Source organism: Apteryx mantelli, chromosome 17, assembly GCF_036417845.1.
Source record: "Apteryx mantelli isolate bAptMan1 chromosome 17, bAptMan1.hap1, whole genome shotgun sequence".
NCBI classification, from domain to species: domain Eukaryota; kingdom Metazoa; phylum Chordata; class Aves; order Apterygiformes; family Apterygidae; genus Apteryx; species Apteryx mantelli.
In genome coordinates this window covers 9,246,008-9,264,048 of record NC_089994.1, presented here as the reverse complement: position 1 = coordinate 9,264,048, position 18,041 = coordinate 9,246,008, and the positions used below count along the sequence as shown (strand labels likewise).

The 18,041-nt window shown below is 45.2% G+C and overlaps 1 protein-coding gene across 8 annotated transcripts in view; it reads left to right on the top strand.

Annotated features, from left to right (window-relative positions):
* The window catches only part of HIC2 (HIC ZBTB transcriptional repressor 2), a 74,659-nt gene extending 60,929 nt beyond the window's left edge, over nucleotides 1–13,730 (top strand). For 2 of the 8 annotated variants that reach the window (XM_067307128.1, XM_067307125.1), the window contains 2 exons: nucleotides 4,866–5,009; nucleotides 11,063–13,730. In XM_067307128.1, the coding sequence (XP_067163229.1) occupies nucleotides 11,099–12,811 (1,713 nt within the window). In that variant the 5' untranslated portion in view covers nucleotides 4,866–5,009; nucleotides 11,063–11,098 and the 3' untranslated portion in view covers nucleotides 12,812–13,730. Of the gene's footprint in view, nucleotides 1–4,865; nucleotides 5,010–5,310; nucleotides 5,374–6,445; nucleotides 6,579–11,062 lie in introns of all 8 variants that reach the window. The other 6 variants (XM_067307131.1, XM_067307130.1, XM_067307126.1 and 3 more) reach the window with 5 other exon arrangements.
* The last annotated feature ends 4,311 nt before the right edge of the window (nucleotides 13,731–18,041 follow it).

Sequence of the window (18,041 nt, the reverse complement as noted above, 5' to 3'; positions counted from 1 at the left end):
GTGCAGTGACTGTTGCTCTGCATGGGATTAATCCACTGCCTTTGCTTTGCCTCTGCCTCTGAGACAACAAATGTGGAGTTTGGATGATGGCAGCAGAGAGCAAGCTTGTGAGGTTTGTGTGTGTGTGTGTGTGCGTGCGCGTGTTTTAAATAAACAAACAATGGAACAGCAACTCAACAAATTGTGAGTGGTGCTAATTTGTTATAGTGCTGTCTTGCCTTCTGGCAGTGTTGATTTAGGAGAAGCTGAGCAAACTGGAACGGATGCGGGAAGCACTGGTTCTTTTGCTGTGGGGTGTGTATATGGTTCAGTGTAAAATGCTTCTAGGGGTCCTGTTCTGAGGAGCTTCCAGATTACAGGGTAACACACAGGCATAAACTGCTAATCCCCTTTTCAAAACCAAACTTTGGGCAAAACTACCTTCTCCCTTGCCTTGCCCCTCCCCTTCCACTTTTTTAAAACAGAGACTTGGTTTAAGTCTTGATTCATGACAAGAGCCTGTAATTTGTGTCTTTTGAGAACTGCCCAAAAATTCTTGACCTTGACAAGAATAGTGTGTAGGGAAGGAAAGGAGGAAGATTCTTTGCTTTGGATTGTAGTAAAGTTTGCAACATCCCATGACCTTCCTGGGCTGCCTTTCATAATGTGCCTGGGTTTGTAACCCCCTAAGCTCAGATACCTTCTGACAGAGAAGGCTGGCCAAATGCCCATGAGATATCTGCAGCCCTGGACCACTGTTGTGCGGTGCTGCAGAATAATGATGGCAGGATGGGAGCCTTGCTGAGAAGAGGTGGGTTTTGGAAGCATACTAAGAGTGATCCCCTTACAGTCTGTGAGATGAGTTTATAAAAGCTTGAAGCCTCAAGTGAAGGAGACAGAGGAATAAAACAGTTGAAATTAGAATTTGAGGCACTGGTAGTATTTGAGGGGAAGCAGTCAAGGAAAGCAGTCAAGGAAGCAGTCAAGGAAACATGAAGAATTCTGCAAATGGATAAAATTACATAAAGCACCAACATTCATGTGTCTTGCCATAAGCCCTGCTATCCCCTTAGGACATCCTCAGCTTGGACAGATTTGGATGCAATGCAGATAGTTTGCAGGACTTGTTACAGTTTGCAGGAGTCTGTTACAGCTTCTGCCCTTACAAGTGATAATGGCTTTCTGGCACCTTCTTGTTAGCCAGGCTCAGAGTTGCAGAAACACTTTTGTAGTGGTTACAAAGGACCAACTGTATGAGGGTTTGGGGTCCGATTCTGAGGGACGTTTGACAGGCAGTACAGCACAAGGTCTTGATACTGTCAGGACCAATTCTTAAACAGTGGTTTACCTGAAAGACTTCACAGGAGCATAGTGCACAGGAAGGATCTCAGGCCAGGTTAGCACTTAGAGGCAAAGACTTCTCTAGGAAGTACAAGGTTGAGTACATGGCCAGTTCTTGGCAAAAAAGAAAAAAATGGTGGTTAAAATGCTAACAGTGCTGTATTTAAGGAATTATTTATTTGTGTTAAGGGAATCACTGCTGCTGCACCTGCAGGTAGGGGTGAGGTAACAGAATGAGATTTGATCTTGGGGAAAAAAAGGAGACAGCGAAGTTTGTTTCTGTGCTCAGTGGTATCTGATATATGGTGACAGTGATGACATTTTGGTGCAAGGCTGTTACTGTCCTTGTCTTTCCCACACCCCTCAGCATGGAGCTTACTGTAAATTGCTGCAACAAGTTCATGATATTAACAGCATTCTGTATGCGGAGGCTCCTGTGCAGACTGCTTCTCTCTGCTGTTACCAGAAAAGCTTTCTCAGTTCACACAAGAAATAAAAATAAGCAGGCCAATGGGGAGAATCTTTTTCAAATCCTCTCCCATTTCTTCCAGTGCTCCAAGGCCTTGTTTGCTCTAACAAACCCTGTAACTAAGGGGTCTGAATCACAATAGCTAGTGGATTTAACACTCCCAGCTGTCTGCTTCATCCCTGTCCTGGAGATCCCCCTGCAGTTGCAGGGACAGCTGAAAGGTCTGTGCATTTGCTCCAGTGTTGCTGCAGTTCACACCCAGCTATCAGCTTGTTCTGGTAGTGAGTCAGAGCCCTAATGCTGTGCTGCAGCTGGGAGGTTGCTGCAAGACAGTCATGGCTGGAAAAGAGTCAGGACTTTCCTTTTTCTCTACCGTGCTGTGTGCTCTTGCCCCCAAAGCAATGCCCAGCATGAAGCTGCCATCTTGTGCATCCCCTACCATACTGAAAGGCAGGTCCCAAGCTTTTCAGACCAGAAGCATCTTCCCACTTCCTGTAATTCCTAGGTTTGTTAATTCTGCCTAACACTCGCTAGGATTAGCTGGAAGGTAGCAATAATCCTTTGGTCAAATCTGAAATTCTTGCATTGTAAAGGGAGAATTCTATACATCAAGGCTCAAAGGTGGCTGGAAAACAGAAGAATTTTGCATACCAAAGGGAACCAAACTGGTGGATGGTAGATTGTATCCTTCCTCCAGTGTGGGCTGGGCTGCTCCACTGAACGATGTGGGTGTTTTAATGCAATAAGGAGTCATTAGATGAGCATGGGGCATTGGGGCTGCCTGTATCACTTGTAATGCAGTATCAAAGTGCAGCTGGAGCTGAGCTTGCTCAGCTGTCACAGGGCTGAAGAAGGTCCAACATCTATTGCCCCTCACTAGCTTCTGAGGCTTGCTTTGTTTTGTGCCATCCTGTGGTTTTGAGATCAGCTGTGCTCTGCAGATATGCAGAAATTTTTACTGCCTGGCTCTCTCTGACAAGATCCTGATGTCCATGCCTCTCCTTTTCTCCTCCCACCTAAGGGCTTTGGGTAGTCCTAATCTCCTTCACACTGACAGTGAAACTAAATGTATGCTATACAAGAGCTCTGCTTAGGAATTGGCAGGAAGCTTCATTTCTGACTGCAGCGTGAAGTTCCAGCATTAGGAAACACCTTTGTTTTAAACAATTCTCTGTTAATCTCTGCCCTAGAGGGGAAATACAACTACAGAGAAGAGCTTCTTGCTTCACGGTAGCAAGAAGTTAATTGCTGTAATCTGGGTGTATATCTGCATTAGGGCTACTGTCTCAAAACCAGTCCAAGAAATACCTTCGTGCAGCATTCAGCACCCCTTTCTTAAGCTGAGTACTGCCGAGTGTTTGGCAGCATTCTGATGCCGGCAGATGCAGCCAGGACTGCGTTGCTTGCCTGCGCTCCAGCCTGTGTTGGTTCACTTGGAGAGGGGGGAGCTCCAACTCTCTGAGGCTCAGGCCCTTTAGGCTTAAAGCAGCACACTGTTTAAATGTGGACTGGCCTGCTCATGCCGGCAGTGGTCCGTTCAAACTAGTTCAGCAAACGCTTTTGGCTCAGCATAGCCTAGGTCAGTAAGCAGACGCTTGCATTTCATTTCTTTATTGTATTGACAAGATTTAAAAATCTTCAGCCTACAGCAGTCAAAACAGGCCAATCTGAATCAAAAGACCTATTAGTTCAGCATGAAAGGGATTTAGTCACAGAACTGTGGGGGTAAGGATGCAGGTGGGAATGATGGGAACCCTCTATTTTGGGCCTGAGCCCAGCAGATGTCTGGGAAGAATGAAGAACTATCTCCTTACGTTCAGTGTCCTTTACACGAAGATGCTTTCTATTTGCCAGGCCGGTGTACTCCTATGCTTTCACTCTCATCCAAGTAGATTCATTATTGCAAGTCTTTTTTGTTGGCCTTTTATCTTTTAAGGTTGAAATTATCAATATTCCTCTAACTTTTTAAATGTTTATAAGATCTGTATCTCCAGCAGCACAGCTGGAAACACGCAACTGTCAGTGTGACAAGAGCTACGCAAAAGCACCACTTTGCCATGAGTGTCTAAAAACCTATTTTAAATCTCCCTGCAAGGCTGCAGGATTCCTTTCCTGTTTTGTTTTTTTTTGTTTTTTTTCTTCTTTCTCTCCACTGGGGCAGCAACACCACTTGTAGAGAGGGACCCGTTCTTAGCATCTACCCTGAGACTATCCTCCTTGATCATGCTGCCTCAGTTGCTTACAGGAACTCCTGCGGAAGGAGGATATGTGCTGCAGAGGACACCTTCAGTTTGATGAGCTGTGTGTATCTGTGGGATGTGCCTTTCCTTGGCATGGAAAAGATGTTGTTGCTTTTTCCTTTGGGCAGGGAAGGGTGGAATTACACATCTTAAGGCACAGAAACGTTCAGTATTGTGACTCTTGTACCAGCTGTAGTTCACCATGAATCAACTTATCTCCAGGCTCTAAGAACAGGGAGACTTAGGTATTGTCAGTGAAACATCATTAGAAATAGGAGAAGGGTACACAGTATTTTCTTTTACCTCAACAGATGTAACAAAAGCCAAAGAACCCTGCCTTGCTCAATGCCATGACATCCCTAGAAAAGCAGGATTCCAAAGGCTTGGGAAGTGGGACAAGGAAACGGAGACAACACAGAGGATCAGTGGCAGCTTTTAAGTGTTTCTTCCATTGCCTGTACTGTGGGGGGAGCAAGACCATGAAGCTCTGGCACCAGACTTTTCTGATTGTAGCAGCATTTCTAAATGGTGGTATTTAGTTGTCTGAACTCCTGGGCAGAAGGAAGCTGGTGCAGAAGTCCTGGGATCTGCTGTTCTTGTATCTAAATGGCCTGGTCCCCCTGAAGCTCAGGGCCTTTGGAGTCCTGAATGGAGATGGCCAGCAAGAGCGATCAAGAAACTTTCAGAGGCCTTCCCCTCTGTTTCCACTGCAGTTCAGCAGTCCTGGGGAGATGGGTGGAGGGGAGGTTGTTCTAGTAGTTACGTTTTTAAGGCAGGTGGCCGTTTTAAAATGTACGTTTCAATTTTGATTGCAGTTTTTTAATTGCATTTAACAGCGTCCCTGCTGGTTCTCCATTCTGCATCCGTGCAGCCACGTTCTATTGATGGCCTGTTGTGATTTCAATGGAACATCATGGGATGTACCTGGCACGTCGGGCAGCACTGGATGGAGGTGCCTTTAGCCCAATGTACCTGGCATGGTAAGCGGCAACCAAGTGGTTAATCTGCATTCTACTGCTCGTAGTCTCAGCTTGTATAGCAAGGTGTTCCTGCTTTGCTGCAGCCTTGCACTGACAAGAAATCACTTTGCTCTCCTGATGTTAGTGCTTTCATGCACATAGAGCCCCTGTCCTCTTCACCTATGGAGATTCCCCTTCCCTGTGCAATCTGCCATGGAGCAGGGAAGGGACCAGCCATGTCAGACTTTGTTATTCTAGGACAGGAGAAAGAAGGGACTGGGGACAACATGTGACTCTCTTTCTTTTCTCCTTCTTGGGCCAGGAGCTGGTAGCAGTTGAGCATGTGTTGCCCACGTACTTAATGTCCAAACGTTGCCGCACAAAGGTACCAAACAGGTGCTTGTGTCCATAAGCAAAGCTATACTGTTTCTGCGGGAGTCCTGCAAGAGTTGCTTCAGGGAGCAGGGAGGGCAGTTCTGCCTGGCACTAATTGGAATGTAACAAACTAAATAAGGGCCACTTGTAAGTTTGCTGATGTGATATCCTCCGTGAAACGATCCTCCATTCTCCTTCACACCTGCAACATCAGCTGCACATCCTGTTCTGCCCTGCATGCCGCTTTCTCTCCCTTCCCCTACTCTGCACTCGCTAACTTGACATGTTGGTCTTACCTGTTTTGAAGTATGAGATATTCCGGTGCGAAAAACAAGGGTGCTGCATCCTGTTTTCTGCTTGAGCCCCCCCTGCACAGCTTTTGCTGCTCCACTGCCAATGATGAAAAAGTGCATGTTCTTGCCTCTGCTTTCAAGTTCTGCTGTCTGCCTGCTTACAGGAGCTGGGGATAGGGAACCATTTGGGCTAACACAATTTGTGCATTCCTAGGCCTGCCTCTGCTGCTCTTGAGTGTGAAATACGTTTACAAGGCATGGGCTAATGACCTGCCAACTGCAGCTCCTGGGGGGAAGGTTAGTGGCCATGAAAGCCCAGCTCACTGATACCTCAGGAGAATGATGGAAGTAGGTTCTGCGGGGATGTGGGGAGAGGAAGGTCAGATAAGCCAGTGAGCAATAGGAAAGCTCTCTTCCCATTGGGGTCTTCAAGTGCTCTATAAAAGTTAGATCATCTGAAACTGAAAGGTGAAGAAGTGATCTGTTTGTTTCACACAGATCCAGTAGCAGCTGGATGTGCATTTTTTTATGTCAAAAGTTGGAGAAACACTGTAAATTGGTGGAAGAGAGCAACATAGGAGACAATTGTTTTTGTTTTGCCTTGATCTTCTCTATGCTCACTACTGCAGTGTCTGCTCAGTGCAGCAGAACTGCTTGGGAAGGTGGAGAAATAAGTAAAAAGGCCACTGTCTTTCGTAGGTATATTATAACATGCACAGTAGGCTAATGCTTTAATGGCATCTAATTTGATACATCACATCTAATCTGTTTGTTGGTTTTTATCTGCAGTACCGTTAGTTCACTATTCAGGTGCTCGCTGTCTAGCCTTCTCATCCATCCACAAATCCTCTACGTGAAATGAGTGATTCCTTAGATCTGTTTTTGATTGATTCTTTGCTTCACTGGTGTTGCTTCTTAAAAGGTAAACAATGTTCATATGCTGCAATCTATAACTCACAGGTGAAATCAAATAGCATCTCCTGCTAGAGGTTGCTAAGATAACACATTTAGCATTCATTCTGCAATTAATTTTAGGAAGAGATTTAGCAGTATTACAGAGAATCAAATCTGTAGTGAATATATAGATTTTATATTTTTTAAGGGGGTGAAGGGACTCCTATTCTCCTGTACTTTGGCAATCTAATTTTCAGTGACTTTCAGAGTCTGTGGAAATGGAGAGCAAATTAAGCTTTTCCTGCTTTGTAGAGAGAGCAGCAAAGCTCCTGGAGCAGTTGGTGTGTTCTGCATAATCTTCATGCCCGTTGGATCACAGCGTGGCCCAGGTTGGCTCTGAACCACTGATTAGTAACTCACAGTTACCCAGTTCCTTGGGCAATATTGCTTATGAAGACACTATCAACTCTTAGCTTGCATAGCTTTGATGTGCAGCATCCGCTTGCAGCATTACTGTACTCTGTGATTTGTGCCCTGTATTTTTCGCATCTTTGCATGTGCTGTATCTGTGCCTTGGACATGGTGGAGGTAGTGGAGAGCCTTTGTCTTGCTTCTTTCCTCACTTGCACAAGAATCCTTGAACAGGTTCATTGCTCTGAAAACTAAATGCCCTGAATGACTAGGAAGCAACCTGAATCTGAAAAGGGACCACCTCTAGGGCTATTTGCCAAAGCCTTCTCTGGTCCTGTTTTGCAGCTGAGAAAATGTAACAGAGTGAAATTTTGCTCATCAAATTCAGTAATAAAAGATTGTGGCCCCAGTGAGACATTTACATTTTCCTGAGGTTTTGTTTTTGTTTTTCTTAACAGAAATGTATCTGACCCTCTTCTGAGCCAGGGCTCCTCTGAACTGGGAATATGTTTTTCCATCTTCTTCCAGAAAGTAGAAAAGGACAGCTTCTTAAAAATGATACTGAAATACAAGAAATATAAAGCACTGTGATTTTTCAGGAATGGGGGGTGGTGGTTGTTGTTGTTCTTGCTGTCCAAGCGTTCAGGGTTTGTTAAGAGCCTGTCCCTGCAGAACCAATACAAAGCAAGGCCTTTGTAAGGAAGGCTGTACCTGCCATTTGTTTGAGAAGCTGCTAACTTTTATACTGTACCTAATCTCATAGTTATCTTTGGGCCCATGCTTTCGACTAGGAGTGAGATCTTGGGAATGCTACAGGTTGAGGAATAATGTCTGCTTCTCTTTTGCAAATAAGGTTTCCAACACTCCCCTCTTTCCCCATCCCTGAGATGGATCACTGCTAAAGAAGGGTGTAGAATCGGTCAGCTCTGGATAAACATCTGGAATGGATTTATTTGTGTTCAGGACTGCACACGATACACAAGCCAGGTTGATGCTATAAAGTTTTTGCCAGCAGAGGTACATCAGTCAAAGGTGTTTTCTGACCCACATGGCTGTCCTGGTAAAAGCCCCCAATGGGGATTTCCTGGCAAACTTTTAAATGTGACACTTTAAATTTGGCTAAAGGTTTTGCTGCCTTCTTCCATTACATTTATTTGGTTGGAGTTGCTAAATCCATGTTAGACTTCACTCTGAGAAATCTTCAAATTATTAGACAGTGTTGTAGGGCTTAAACCTGACCACTGCTTTCAAAATCTACTGAGGGTAGTAACCTACCCCATGCTTTTGTCCTTGTGAACATGAATATTTTTGTAAAATTTGACGTGTGGGATAAATAGAGGCAATTTAAACAACTTGTACCATGTTAATTTTTCAGTTGGAGAAATACGAAGGTTTAATAATAGCATTATCTTCCTCATGAAGGTCAGTAAATAGCAGAACTATAATTCTACCCCTGCTCCCAGGGCTTTTCCCTGCAGGCTCATTACCTTATTTTGATATCATTTAACGCAGAAAGAAAAACCAGAAGTAAAAATCTAAGAATATTTCCCATTAGTAGCTGCAGCAATCCTGCACTTCTTACAAAGGCTTAGACAAATATGTATGCAGAGTTTTCTAGACCTCCGCTTCAAGTGCCACATGAAAGGGGAATGAGTTTGCTCTCAGTTCAGTAACACACGTTTGTTTGTTAGTCTACATAGGCAAAAAATATTATTGTCTGCTGTTTCCCTTCTTGCATTTCTCCTTTATGGAATGATTAAAAATCATATTGAGGGATTTTGTTTCATAGATTCATGCAGAAGGAACATTATATCTGTAGTGAAAACAGTGTAGTAGCAGGCTGACTCTGGCTATTCTTGAGCAGTAAGCATTTATATATATAGACACTCTGTTATGTTGCAAGCCATGTTTTTGTCCTTCCCTATCAATATATCTTTGTGACCCAGAAGTAAGTCCTTTTACTGGCCTGGTTAGATAAAAGTGGGTATTTGGTGCCTCTGTGCTATGCTGTTGCTTCTTCCTCTTAATCAGCAGTTTTGGAAGCAAGCCACTAAAACCAGACACATTGCCTGCGTGCTGCAACTCTGATGTAACTAATTACAGCAAAACTTGTTTTTAAAGTGCTCAGCACTGTTCAGTGGTGGTAATCCCTGTCTCTATCACGTTTTTGTGATGCTGCAGGGTGAGTTTCTATGACAGAAACACTGCACACGGAGAAAAAATAAGTGGCTAACACCATGGCAAGCTTGTATTTCATTCTTTGATTGCCACCCTTTCCAAGAGCCAGCTACACCTGGGAACAAAGCGAATGTGTGTGAAGGCGTATTGGTGAATTCACCATCTCCTCTGGTTCCTACCCAGTGCTGAAACAATACAAAACAGAAAAGCAGAGCAGTCAGTTTAGCTGGGGTCACGGTCAAAAGCTCCTGAGCTGGGTGGATACTGGATTAGGTGCTGGTGCACTGAACAGGGGCCACAGAATTCTGCCAGATGCCCAACCAAGCACCAGGCCCAGCAGCTAGCCGGCTGGGGAAATGCGTCCTGCAGAAGCATGGAGGGACCTGCTTGGCAGAGCTGGTGGTAACAGCATAAGTACCAGGCTAGTCAGCCAGCAGAATTGGAGGAAAAGTTGCGTTAGTTTGTTTTTGGTAGTTTTTTTTATAAAGCAAAACCTTTTTGTTGTGCAGAAATGAACAACATAAATTTATCAGCTTTTTCACAAGTGAAGTCCTCCTATTTATGACAGTTGGTGAGAGTCAGGTTTGGGGGAGTACTGTTTAGCCTTAATATTGAAAATATCGCTCAGTGTTTCTTTTTCTTGAGTACACATACTTGACCCAGAAGGAAGATAATGCAGTCTAATGCTTCATCATTTGAAATCTGATGGGACAGCATGTGGTAATGGGACTCACAAGCAATAAAAACATTAACTGTTAATTAGCCTGCTGATTTTAGAAGAAAATTTAATCTCTTCATTTCTATGGAAGTACAGCCTGCTCCTCTTTCAATAGGAAAAATCTGTTTGAATAGTAAGATGGAAAAGGAAGAGAGAAGGGGAAGGCTAAAGGTGGTTGTTGTATGCTTGGTATTTAATTCCTATATTTGAACCTCAGAAACCATTTTAAGGCAACTATAAGTAGATAACTTAAACAGATAACTGCCTATTACAAATAGTAATTGCCACTTTCAAACAAAAACCTCAACAACAGAAGTCAAAAAACTGATCTTGGATTTCTAATGCAGCCCCAACTTTAAATTCAAATTCTTATGAATTGTAGTTATCTACCAAACTTAAAATTGCAATTGGTTCTGATTGATAGTCCTCAAACTAGGTGTTTCAAAAGGTCCATACTACTGGGAAAGCCAGTATAAATATCTAACTAGCTCAGCATCCCGAATTTCAGCCAGTTCAGGGTTGATTCTAGTCCTTAATGTCAATGGATTGCGATGTGGACTTTGCCAGGGGGCTGGTTTTTAAAGCTGGCATTTCATACTCTTAAGGAGATTTTCCATTCACACCTCAGTGTGATTAATTCCATCTTCAATGGATTTAGTTGTTACATGTCATTTTCTTAACTCCAGAGCAGTTGGGTGTTGTAAGAGTTCAACATGCAAGAGCCAAGAAACAAACTACAAGTTAAAGCAGGGAAGCTGCTGCTTATGTTAATTGTTTTACATGCTCAGATATGCAGATGGCAGTAAAATAGGTGCTTCCCCCCTCCCCCCTTTCTTCTTTCTCCTCATCCTCCCTTCAGATTTGTTTCAGGGAAGAGAAACAGCCTTCCCCTGTACCTAAGTATTGTTTTCTGCTGACATCTTTTGAATGGTAATTCCAGCCAACCATGATTCCTTTTGTTAAAAAAAAAAAAAAAAAAAAGCCATTTACAAATCTGATTTTTAAAGACCTGAAATTTTAGCATGAGAAATGCTTCTCTCTGTATTCCAAGCAGGATTACAACTTGCAGAGCTGGAATGTGCCCAGAGCTCCTCAGTCAGTGTCAAACCTAACACTAGACCGCACTGTATTAAAACAGTCTATTAAATGTAAACTTGTTTGAGTGGAAACAGCAGGTTCATACTTCTCATTCTCCTGTCCTGTAGGTGGTAAAGTGAAGGTGAAAGGAAGAGAAGGTGGAGATGGAACTGCCAAATCATGCCAAACAACTGCTACTGCAGCTGAACCAGCAACGAGCCAAAGGTTTCCTCTGTGATGTGATCATTGTGGTAGAAAATGCCCTGTTTCGTGCCCATAAGAACATCCTGGCAGCCAGCAGCATGTATTTCAAATCCCTCGTCCTGCATGACAACCTGATTAATTTAGATACGGACATGGTGAACCCCACCGTGTTCCGACAGATCTTGGACTTTATTTATACTGGTAAGCTCTTAACGACTGACCAGCCCGGTGAACAGAACTTTAATGCTCTCCTCACCGCAGCAAGCTACCTCCAACTGCACGACCTGGCAGCTCTCTGCAGAAAGAAGCTGAAGCGGAATGGCAAGTCCTTTGCTGGCAAGGCCGGTGGCCTTGGTGTCGGGAGATCTGCCAGGAGTCAGAGACTTTCCACTGCTTCGGTCATCCAAGCTCGCTATTCAGGGTCAACCGAAGGGTTGAAGGGCTCGCACTCAAAGGAGCTGTCAAAGGGAAAGCTCTCCGATGATGAGGTCTTCATCAGCAGCTCCAACCAAGAGAACTGTCACTCCTTAAGCAGGGGAGCCAGTAAGAACGGCGGTGGGGGCAGCAGTGCAAATGGGAGCACCGGCGACCAGGAGCTAGGCCTCGACCTGTCCAAAAAAAGCCCGTCGCTCCCTGTTGCAGCCTCCCATGATGACACGCAGCACAGCGAAAGCCAGCATGGCTCTCCCCAATCTGCCTCAGCCCCCGCAGCCAACAGTGCCTCATCGTTTGACGAGTCTGGAGTCGGAGCCCCTCACAGCATGGCGGATAGCAGTGACCCCATGGAGATGGATCTGAGCGAAGAGTGCCACCACTCACTGACGGAGAGCAACCAGCGCAAGGGCCTCCGACACTCGTCCCGCAAGAAGGAGTGGATCAAGAAAGACAACGCCTTTGACCGAAAGGAAGGGAGTAAAGACAGAGACGAGGCCGAAGGACTGCCCAACGGTATTCTGCTGGGGCCCTTGTCCAAGTCGGTCGAGCGGAGTCTGGCTGGGGCCTACGGCGCAGAACTACCGTACCCATGTAAGGAGGAGGTGGAAAATGGTAAGGAGAACAGTGATGACAGCGGCCAGAGTGAGAGCGAGAGTGGCGGGCATACTAGTGCCAACTATGTCTACCGGCAGGAGGGGTTTGAGCCTGTGGCCTACGGTGACAACCTGTATGTCTGTATCCCCTGTGGCAAAGGCTTCCCCAGCTCCGAGCAGCTCAATGCCCATGTGGAGACGCACACCGAGGAAGACCTTTACATCAAGGAGGAAGGCACATACGGCGGCAAGGATGAAGCCGAGGATTTGTCCAACCCCAACCAGTCCTATGCTGCAGAGTCCCGGCCCTTCAAGTGTTCAGTGTGTGAGAAGAGCTACAAGGATCCAGCCACGCTGCGGCAGCACGAGAAGACTCACTGGCTGACGCGGCCCTTCCCTTGCAACATCTGCGGCAAGATGTTCACGCAGCGGGGCACCATGACACGGCATATGCGCAGCCACTTAGGGCTTAAGCCCTTTGCTTGCGAGGAATGCGGGATGCGCTTTACCCGGCAGTACCGACTGACAGAGCATATGCGTGTCCACTCAGGAGAAAAACCTTACGAATGTCAACTGTGTGGTGGGAAATTCACCCAGCAGCGCAATCTGATCAGCCACCTGCGAATGCATACCTCTCCCACATAAGCCAAAGACTCCAGAATGAGCTTCGAGCCCATCCGCAGTGATTTACCTTTCTGTAGACTTGCTGCTTAAAAAAAAGAAAAAAACAAACAAAAAAGGGGGCAACTCCCCATACTCTGTTCAGTCATGGGAGGCCTAAACAAATGTAGCTTTAACATTTAAAAAAAAAAAGTTCCTTTTTTTCCTTTTTTTAAAAAAAAGAAAGGTCCACAGCCAAGCTGATGCATTTTGCCCAACTCTCCCTCCAAATCTTAGTGATATGGCAAGAAATGCCACTTCTTTTTGTGCATATTTGAAGCAGGAAGGGGGACTATGTGCAACTTTTGATTTCTGTTGACTACCCCCTCCCTACCTCTTTTTTTTGCGTTACTATCACGCTACTAATGTCCTCTCTTAAAACCAGACTCGACAGAGGTATTTCTTGCCACTGAAAAGAATATGAAGTCCATCTCCTTTTCAGTGGCCCAAGTAGCTATGAAACAACATAGCATTGCATTGACAAGTGCAGAAGCTGTGTCTGTGGACCATCCCACAGGGTTGGCAGCCCCTTCTGATGCTGTGGGAAAGCCATGGCAATGGTGGAACCTATCACCCTGCCCCACGGGTGGGCAATGCGGTGGTGGTGCGAGCAGTCTCCCTAGGCATGCACCGACTAGAGTGTTTCACTTAAAGAAATGGCAATGCTTCCCTCACCATCCCTCCCTCTTTTGGTTTTGGTCTTTATCCATGGCACACACAATCACATGCCACCTTTTCCCACAAAACACACAAACCTCTTCTGCCTTACCCATGACTGAACAGGGACTGGATGCCCTGGGAATTTCTTTCAGTGAGCAGGGGGTCGTCTTTACTTTTCTAGTAGTTTCGTATGAATATTCTTTGCTTAGAGGTACTTGTTTTATTAAAGGAAAAAACATTGTAACGTTTATGTGAATGTTTGAACTGGAAGGTCTGAGGTTAATTCGTGGGTGGGTGGGTGGGAAGGGGGTTTGATGTAGGCTGGACTTGCTACAAGTTCCTTAGGTACTTTTTTATTATTTTTTATTTTATTTTTTGTGTGTGTGTATGTTTTTAGCTTTCCTCCCTCACTAAAGAGCGAGTCTGTGTGGACAGACTTGTTACCTTTGCTACCTCTTGAATTCATGAGAACAATAAGATGGTTAGTGAAAGATTAGGCATTTTTTTTCTCTTATTGTAAGTAATTAAATGTATAAAAGTAGAAGCTAAATTAAAGTTAAGGGATTTTTACCACCCTGTCCTTCCATCAAAAGTCAGCTAGAAAAATGTTAAAGCAAAGCTCAGCCAAAGACAAAGCAAAAAATACATGGAGCCAGAGGCTGCGCCGGCTGCTTGGACTGGCTCACTCAGCAGTCTCTTGGGTTTCTGTAGTCACTTTTAGATAAAAAAAGAAAACTTCTCTGAGCTTTTTGGGCCCTTTCCAGCTTTGTTTATTGAATCTGGATACTATGGGGAGGGGAAAATGTCTCCCTCATCTTCCACTCCCCCAGCACATCTGGGTCAGTCTGTAAACACCTGGCAGGACAGAGGGTGAGGGCATAGCAGCCTATAATTTACTAGAATCCAGAGTGCAATAAGGTGGGGGAGAGGAGGAAAAAGCAAACCAAAAAGTGTTTCATATCCTCCCTTTTAGACAATTTAACACACGCACACAAAAAGTAAGAAAAATGAAAAGAAAAAGAAACAAAATGTTCTTGCAACATCTGCATAAGACATCACAGCCAACAGCTGCTATTGGTTTAGGAGAGAAGACAGAGAACTTAGCCCACCGATTCTTGGCCCCCTTGACTTTGTTGGCGTGACCTTGTGGAAAGCTATGGCTTATTTCAAGCCTCCCGTGACTGTGGTGGTAAAAATTCACAGCCAGTAGAATCATCCCTTCTGAATTGAATAAGGTTTACACTTGTGTTTTTTCGTTTGCTTTTTTTTTTTTCCGCTCAAAACCAGTATAGTCTCTATGCGTAGGGTTTACCAAACCTCACATTTTGTCTTTTTTTAAAAAAAAACAAAACCAATTTTTTTAAGTTTCGACCAAAAAAGAAAAAAGAAAAAAAAAGAAAGAAGTGAGCATGTTTGACTAAAACAAAGAAATATAAGCTTCATTTTCTATTGTTTTTTGTTTTTGTTTTTTTTGTTTTTGTTTTTGTTAAGGTAGACTAGTCCATAAGAAGTTTTTGGGTCAATTGAATGAACTGAGGAAACTGGAATCCAGGCTCCAAGCAATAGACAAACCAAACGGCGCTGAGCCTTGGCCTGGTGTCACGTTACAGGGAACACGCTCGCCCTCGCCCCGCCGCCGCGCTCCAGCGTGCTTCTGCTAGTGCCATTGTCTGTCTGCTCCCGGACTCGCCGTGAGTTGTGGAGCACGAGAGGGGAGCATGGACTTTTTTTTTTTTAATTATTTTCTAATTGTGCTGAGATGCGCTGTTTTCTTTTGGGGGGGGCTAGGTGGGATTTTAGTGTCTTTAGCACTTCCACATTTTGAATATATATTGAATTTTTCTCCCCTCGATTCTTTGCCAAAACCCCCTGAGAATGTCCCCCAAATAGTCTTTGGGGGGAGGACAGCGAAGGCCTTGCCATCTACCTTTTTCCCAGAGCGAGTCTCAGCAGGGCCCAGGGACAGCCGTGCAAGATTAGTTCCTAGGCACTTTCACCCTGCCTCCTGCTTTTACCTTCCCTCCAGCAAGCCTCAAGCTGAGCCGAATCCCCTGCTGGCTTAGGCTGCAGCCAGAGCAGAGCTCCCCTTGCTGCTGGCTGGCGAAGGACCCATCAAGTCCAGATTTTCAAAATGATTTTTAGCTCTCTTCTAGAGAAACGCAGAGCTGGTGACGAGCTCTGCCCCGCGGCCGGGGTGCTGGGTGCCGGCTTTCCCGGCGGGCTCGCGGTGCCGCGGCGAGCGGCTCCCTGCCGCGCTGCAGTCGGCCGGCGGGCGTCTCGGCAGGGGCCACCCTTGGGAAACTAGCTCAAGCTGTGACTGACTGAGCCAAGACGTGGAGCAGCCCAGGGTGCAAAGCAGCACAGTGAGCTGTTTAGTGGGCAAATCGCTTGCTCCCCCTTGTTTAATTCAATTTTGACAAGCATTCGTGTGGGTGATGTATCCTCTCCTTCCCACCCCCAGGCCCCCTCTTCATTTGTTTCTTATGCCTTGAAAATCATTTTGAAGTTTCAGGACCCAATGCTATTTTTTAATTTTTTTTTTTTTAGGAACGTCTTTTTTTTATTTTATCCCCACTCCCCCAGCACTTAAACAATACGACATAAAGTCTGTGTACAGCAAAAGTATTGTACAAAAGGAAATTTTGTTCTTTTTTCAAGTAGCTGTGTAAAGTTGTGTTCCATAGATTGAGTATAAACAACATTTTCCAAATTGTGACAGTAATAATGAACAATAATACTCAAAACTTCAGGGACTGTTTAAGGCCTGCTTGGGGCCTAAACACTCAACTGCATTTGTACGACATAGTATTGTATCAAACATTTTTCTGTATTTTAATGAGAAAGCAAAACACTAGTTTCATATTTAAGATTTTAAGAGTTTTAGGGTGGGGGGGAGGGAGTTGCATTTTTGTTTTTTTTATTTTATTTTAATTTTTTTTGAAATACACAAAGAGCCTCAAGAGGAATAAAACAATTTTAAAACAAACAAAAAGAAAAAAAACAAAAAGAGGCCAGGCAGCTTAAGTATATGCTTTAGTCACTTAGTTCCAGAATGTTTTCGGAATAACAGGAAAAAAAAAAGATAAAATAGCAAAAGTTGTATAAAAAAATAAAGAAGCTCATACCCAAATTCACAAAACTATTTTTTAAACCAAAGCACATTTGAATGAGTATGGAACCTCACTTGGCTCAGAAAAGTACTAATATATTTATCTCATTGTTTACATAAACTTTTACAGTCTCAGACCTCAACAGATCTAGGGGCCAGTCAAAATTAATCTTTGCTTTTTCCATTGGTTTGTCTGCTGAAGGCTACCGCAGCTCTCGCCCCCGGCGGAGCCGTGCCGGCCGCGCTCCCGCCCTGCTGGGCAGGCAGGGCCGGGTGGCAGAGCGCGGGGCAGCGAGGCAGGAGGAACCGAGGGGTTTGTCTCAGCCCCCGAGAGATGGTGCTGGGCGGCAGCGCGGCCCTGCTGGCAGCGTCCCCGGCCGGGCGGTCGGCTGCCCCGAGCAGGCAGCGCTCGGATAGGCCTCAGACATTAAACGAAGTGCGGGGCCTGCCACCGCCACGGCCGGGCCCTGGGCCTGCACCCGGGGAGCAGGTGCCGGCGCGGGGGACGATCCCTATCTGTCCTCAGGCGGCCTCCCTCTTCCTCAGGCAAGTGTGAGGGGGTAACGAGGGAGGCAAGAAGCTCGGGAGATCAGAGAAGGTGGGAGCTGCTGTACCCAGCACATCTCCTTAACGTTAGCCATGGGAGCTGGGCTGAGCTGTTTTCTGATCCTCTGTTGCAAAACCACCAAAAAAGAAATTCCTGGCAAAAACCAAAAGCCTAGCTCTGTGCATCTGGGGGAGTTAGCAGGAGCCACAAAGGTCACAGAAGACACCAAAGAGCTATTGACATGCAGCTTCTGCGAGGCTTTGTGGCTGCTGAGGAAGAGCACGCGCGCCTCGGCGCTGCCCCTCTGCGCCGGGCCGAGCCGGGGCGCCAGCCGAGCGCCAGAGCTCCCGTGCAGAACCACGAGGTGTCTTGGGTAGCTTTAAAGGTCTGGCGCGAGGGCGATAGCACAGATGTGTAACTTCCTCCTTACGTTCTGAACTGCGCTGGGGCCTGAGCCATACTGTTTGGACTGTTTGAGCCACTTTTTAATTAAACAGCTGGATTGATTCACTCCAGACCTCAGTGTCAGGCGCAAAAGAGTCCAACCAAAACCCTTAAGGCTTTCTAGGTAGAAACCTAAGCTTGATTTGCATGTTAGAACAGTCTAAAGATTACCAATGAAGATAGTTTGCTAAAATACCGCTGAAGCCAAAAAAGGATTTAAAAAACTTATAAACAAGAAGCTCCCCATAATTAGTTTTGACCCCTTGTAGCTTTTACCTTCTACACCAAAGCCACCTCAGACATCTGAGGGGGGGCTGATGGAAAACGAAATATTAATTTTGCCTGGTCTTAATATCTAACAAAGATGGTGCAAACACTATTTGACAGTGTTGTTTTTGTATCAATATGTATGTGCAGTAATGAATGTATTTATTTCTCAGATTCTGTATGCACAG